Genomic DNA, 5791 nt, shown 5'->3' on the forward strand with positions numbered 1-5791 from the left:
AAATAAGAAGAGAGGGAGTAGGAGGCGAGAGAGAGAGAGAGAGGAAAATGTACACTTAGTATTTCTATTATATAAATTGAAAGTTGAGAAGTATTTGAGTATAAAATGTTTATTGCAAGGAAGTAGTTATAATACTTCTCACGCTTTGATAAAATTGTTATTGTGACCATACCTGGTATGTTACTACTCATTGTGCTTCTTGTCATGATACTAAGCAATGAAGTATCTTACCAAATATTTCTGCAGCAGTAACTTCTATAGTATTTATTAGCTATTGGAGCGGGCATTCATCTATGAATTGTTACGGATTAACCGGATTCAAAACCTGATATACCAACAACTAATTGATGAGATAATGGAAGAAAATTCGCTTAGGCGAAGTAATTATAAAAAGAATAATTTAATCATAACAAGGAGTGATCTATTTTACAGATTAAGCATTATCAGCAAAGATTTAAAATGTTACAACCGCGAATGTATAAAAAAAAATCACAATTATTGGATATGATAACTAATATGACACCTGTCAAATATGATGCTGAAAAGATAATGCAAACATTTATATGGACTGCGCTTCTTCTTCTAACATGTTCTATTTTCTCAACTTTCTCCGCATATTTCTTTTCAATTTTAATTAGACAAATTATTGGGTAATATAAATATCTATTGTCAACGACTGTTTATTAATTTTTAACCTTTATTTGAATACAAATTCAACTTATGAATGATTCATCCCGTCATTCATCTTATTTATCCAAATAGATTTGGATGATAATTTTATCATAAAAGAAAAAGAAAGGTATTTATGGAACTTTCGTTTTTTTTTCAAGGAATTTTCCAATACTATTAACCTTTAATTATTTTATACCAAAAAATGATTGATGAAGTGAATATAATTTTAGCACTTTTGTGGCTACTATTTGTGCTTATGTCCTTTTACCACTGATAACATGTCATTACATCAATAAATTATCAGTTAGAAAATATGCATGGAATGATATGATACTACGACATGCGCTACTAACACTCTCTATGGTTGAAGTAAGCAGAAGCGCATATGTCGCTAATGATTTATAATGGTTGTAATTAGTAGCAGCTAATGGTTTATAAATGAAATTTTATTGCTAAATGTTTTATTTTTAGGGTTTATTAACAGGTTATATACTCTCAAATCGTATACTTCATAATTTATCTCCATTTGCCGCTTTAACACCATTTTTTATTGGTATTATTGCGCCATTACTTCATTCAGCAAGGCAAAAGTAAAGTTTTATTTAAATTTAACAATTCATAAAGTTTCATTTAAGCTTAACAATTCAACCTCATTTTAATTGGAATGATTAATTCATTTTACTGTAAATTGATCCCTCTGTTACTATTTATACTTCAACTGATACGTGACACTAATGACGTGGTATTACGTCAAATGAGTATGATTAAAGATGGAAAGGCTAATATTTCTAGGGTTTTTTTTTTGCGTTACCTTGATCGGTTACTTATGATGACTAGCAAGTTTATCCTAAAAAAGGTCAAGAAAAAAATGTTTACTAAGTTTGTCCTGCTGTATCTTAATCAAAATAAACTTTGTAATCATATACAGTAATCGTAAAAGAGTGTTTTCATTAATTAAAATTAATTAAAGTTATTAATTAAAAAAGTGAGAAGCAAGTGAAAAATATGAAGATGTGAAATGATAAATATAGTAGTATTTCAAATGGGTTATCATATGATAAAACTTTTAGAAAACAAGACATTTAATTAAATTAATCCAATTTCAATTTTAATTTGATTATTTTTTATTTTAGTGAACGTTCATTGTTAATTTTAATAACAATTATTGGCAGTTTTACCTGTCACATAGCAATTGGAATATTATTTGGTTTAACTTTCCCTTACATACTTTTAACAGTTTTTTATACAATGATTAGCTTTATTACATTACAATTATTAATTGCAAATAATGATGGAACTATGGTTTGTGAATTATTTATAAATTAATTAATTCCAATTAATTAAATACTTATTGAAGTGAGTGTCTTCTTTTACCATTTTTATCACCCCTCTCTCTCCCCCTCTCTCTCTTTCTCATTTCCTCTCTCCTTATAAAATCCTCTCCTTTAAATTTTTCAAAATAAAAAAAAATTTTTGAATACAAGAATATTAAAATGATATTGGAGAAATGGAATAATTAAGTTTTACATATCAGTATGTATATCTAAAGAAATTGTTAATGGATATCATAGATATCAACAAAAAAAAAAAAAAAAAATCAATCATTCACAAATGGCGTTGATATAATGATATGATAATTAGTTACCATTTTACATAATTATCATTATATTGATCATATTTTATCTATTCAATAATTTAATTTAATATTAAAAAAATTACAGGTATTCACGCATATCTATCAATTTGCCATTCTATATTTTTCATTACTAGCCGAATCTTTTGTTTACAAATTATTTGGCACAAAATCATAGCAATATAAATAATAGTGATCTCGATTATCAATTATCAAGGAAGGAAGGAGGAGGGGAAAAAAGGGAGTGAATGATAACAAAGATAATCATTATTTAATTATGTTAAACCAGTTATTCATTTCAATAAATTTGATTTTAAAATAATCTAAAAAAAAGGAAATGAAATTATTTTTTGTACAAAGTTATTATCTAACAGTTTATGTATCAGTATGTATGTCTAAAAGGATTGTTAATGCATATTATGGATATATAAAAAAAAAAATTCTAATCATCCATAAGTGGTGTTGACATGGTTATATGATAATTAATTATCATTTTGCATAATTAAATATATCTAAACGAAATATATCTAAATATGTTTTTCTTTCTTAGAATAAATAGAAAACAAAAATAATATTAAATAATGAATTATTCGTAATTTTTAACTGTGAATATAATTTATTTAAAATTTGAAATTTATGAATAATTACTATGAATTTTTATTAAAATTTAAACAAACAGTAATAAAAATGATAAGTTGTGTTTTTTTTTTTTAAAATAAATTTTGCTAGCATTGATAAGTTAGGAAAAATTATCAACATTAGCCTAGGAACCCAATAACCTTATTGTGTTATAAAAGTAATTATTTTCAATTGTTTGAAGAAAAAAAAAGAAATATAACAAAAAAGTTTTAAGGAAGGTTATTTGCATAATATTGCATATTGCAAGACAAAAGATTTATTTAAAGGAAAAATTTTTTTTCTTTAAATTGGAATATAATGAAGATGAGAGAGATTGAAGAATTAGAAAAAGATAGGTGAAAAAGAAAGAAAAAAGGAAGAGGTTAAAGGTTAGTAGACTAATAATTGAGTATTAGAAATGGAAATATTGTTTTGTTAAACGAAATGATAATCAAATGAATAGAATATAATTAGTGGATGAGCGCATAAGGTTATTGTAATGTTAACCTTATTGTATTATCTAACAAGATGAGATGAAAATGGCACTCAGTTCAATATTGACCTTTCCCCTCCACCATTAATCCTAAAAGTTAATTATATTTTCTCAATTGACATTTGCTCTAATGGGCTTACTTATTCACTTACTTACTTATTTACTTTGTTTGTTAGTTAATGGATGGAAAATGTTAATGTAATAATGTTACTATTTGATAGGATAAGTTAGATTAGAAGTAAATTAGATATTCTAGGCTGAAATATCATATTTATCGAATATTTCAATTAAGTAAATAATATATAGGTTGATATAATAGATAGATTAGATACATGGATAGATAGATAGATCGATAGATAGATAGATAGATAGATAGATAGATAGATAGATAGATCGATGATAGATAGATAGATAGATAGATAGATAGATAGATAAATGGATAGAAGAATGATCGATAGATGAATAGAGAGGGTTGTTGGAAGCATTCTTTTCTAACCAATTCTCTAATTCTATCTATTCAGGTTACGGTAGTAGTATGAAATAAATCTATTTGATGATATTAGTAGGGTTCTTTTATTTTTTTTCTCCTTTTTTTTTTCGTAGAGAGAGAGAGAAAAAGAGAGAGAAATGAAGAAAATGAAAAGAATAATGATGTTTAGTAAAGCTTTAAGGGTAAATTGAATCTTCCCTTTTTGCTATATCAAATTTAGTCATCATCCAATAGAACTCCATCCGTATATTATCAAGGGAATAAAGAATTGGCAAGAATAGGATGAAAATGGGGATCTACTGTTAAACAACTCCTATCCTTCAACGATCCTATTTCAAAGATCATACTGTAGCTATAATAATAGTAGTAATAGTAAGTAAGTAATAGGGTGGTGAATGAACATCATAAAGGTGTCACTTATAACATCATCGTCATCATCATCATCATCTATTACTATCATCGTCATCATTATTATCATGTATCCATTTCGATTATCAAAATCTACCTCATTATTTGAAAATAATAATGATAGTAATAGTGTATTACCGATATGGTTTCAAAATTTTTCTTTTGGTCATCCTATTTTTCCACTTCTATCACAAACTTCATCATCGTTTTCTGAACGAACATTATCAGAATATGTACCATCACTACCACCAATACAACTACAACCACAACCACCACCACCACAACCACAACCACCACCACCACCATTGCCATTACAACCAGTACCACCACCACCTCCATCATTATCATCGTTATCATCATCACCATCGACATTATCATTACCTTCACTTCTTTCAACTGACCCTTTTATGTCATCGATACCATTTCCTATTACACTAATACGTGGTGATAAACTTCAAACGGTTAACCTTCAGTTACAGTTAACTTCAAATGAAACTGGTACGACTTTAAACTTTTTTTCCTTTTTTTTTGCATATTAAATCTATCAAATGGTTTAACTCATAATGTACAGTATCCTAAACATAAAGTATTCTAATCATACAGTATAGTTGTAATAATTGTGTTCTTATTTTACGTTTACATTACATGTATATGCGCTAAAATTACATATTTATAAATTTTAATCGTTTTTCGTATTGCTATTTTAATCAAATAAATTTCCTGTGTACGTTAAAATAGATATTATAGATAGTAGAAGTACTGTAATCATTATCGTAATATGCTTTGTCAGAACATTCGAGTAAATCATAAAATGGAACCATACACATGTATATAATCTACGTATGTGTATGTATATGTCTGTGTGTGTGTTGTTTGTCTGTAAAGTTTCTACATGTTTATATTTTTCATTAACTACGCGAGGAAAATAATTTTGACCTATTTGACGTCCTTTAAAAATTATTATCACGTAATGATAATTTTTTAAACGATTTTGATAACATTAACTATCAATGAAGTAAGAACTGATAACGATGAATATCAATGGTGTATAAGAAATGAAGATTTTCTTTTTTTTTTTGATCCGAATATTTGAATTATATGAAAATTGATTGAAAGCAAAATAAATTTTACATAATTTTATCATTCCTTTACAGTGATAAAAGATATCTTATCAAATAGAGAACATTGTGACAATGTTTTATTACTACAAATCTCATATGTTGGACGACATTTTCATGTAGTATTTTGTTCAGCACCAAATGGTTTCAATAGTGGTGATCGATTTAATGTTAGTTACTTGTTACAATTCTTATTAACTTTTAAATAATCTTAAATTAAATTTAAAGCTTTAACCTTTAAATGACCTTTCATTCTTAGCTTCAATGTGTTTTTTAGTCTAAAGATGGTTTTGGCTATGTGTTATAACACTGATGCTAATATATTAAATAATCTTAGATGCCACCAAAATGGCAATCGT

General features: G+C 26.5%; 2 protein-coding genes across 2 annotated transcripts; one reads left to right on the top strand and one right to left on the bottom strand.

The window, feature by feature from the left end:
* Positions 1-516: 516 nt before the first annotated feature.
* Positions 517-2483, top strand: LOAG_12022 (hypothetical protein; the record flags this gene model as incomplete). The annotated part of the gene is made up of 5 exons (XM_003147536.1): positions 517-650; positions 903-1041; positions 1144-1262; positions 1806-1974; positions 2394-2483. 5 exons carry the CDS (start codon positions 517-519, stop codon positions 2481-2483), a joined length of 651 nt encoding a protein of 216 aa, XP_003147584.1.
* A 1997-nt stretch (positions 2484-4480) lies between these two features.
* Positions 4481-5135, bottom strand: LOAG_17500 (hypothetical protein; the record flags this gene model as incomplete). The annotated part of the gene is made up of 2 exons (XM_020450162.1): positions 4481-4740; positions 5075-5135. The coding sequence occupies 2 exons, from the start codon at positions 5133-5135 to the stop codon at positions 4481-4483; spliced, it is 321 nt and encodes a 106-aa protein (XP_020306210.1).
* Between the last annotated feature and the right edge of the window lie 656 nt (positions 5136-5791).

The sequence above is a fragment of the Loa loa genome (assembly GCF_000183805.2).
Source record: "Loa loa unplaced genomic scaffold supercont3.83, whole genome shotgun sequence".
In the NCBI taxonomy this organism is placed as follows: domain Eukaryota; kingdom Metazoa; phylum Nematoda; class Chromadorea; order Rhabditida; family Onchocercidae; genus Loa; species Loa loa.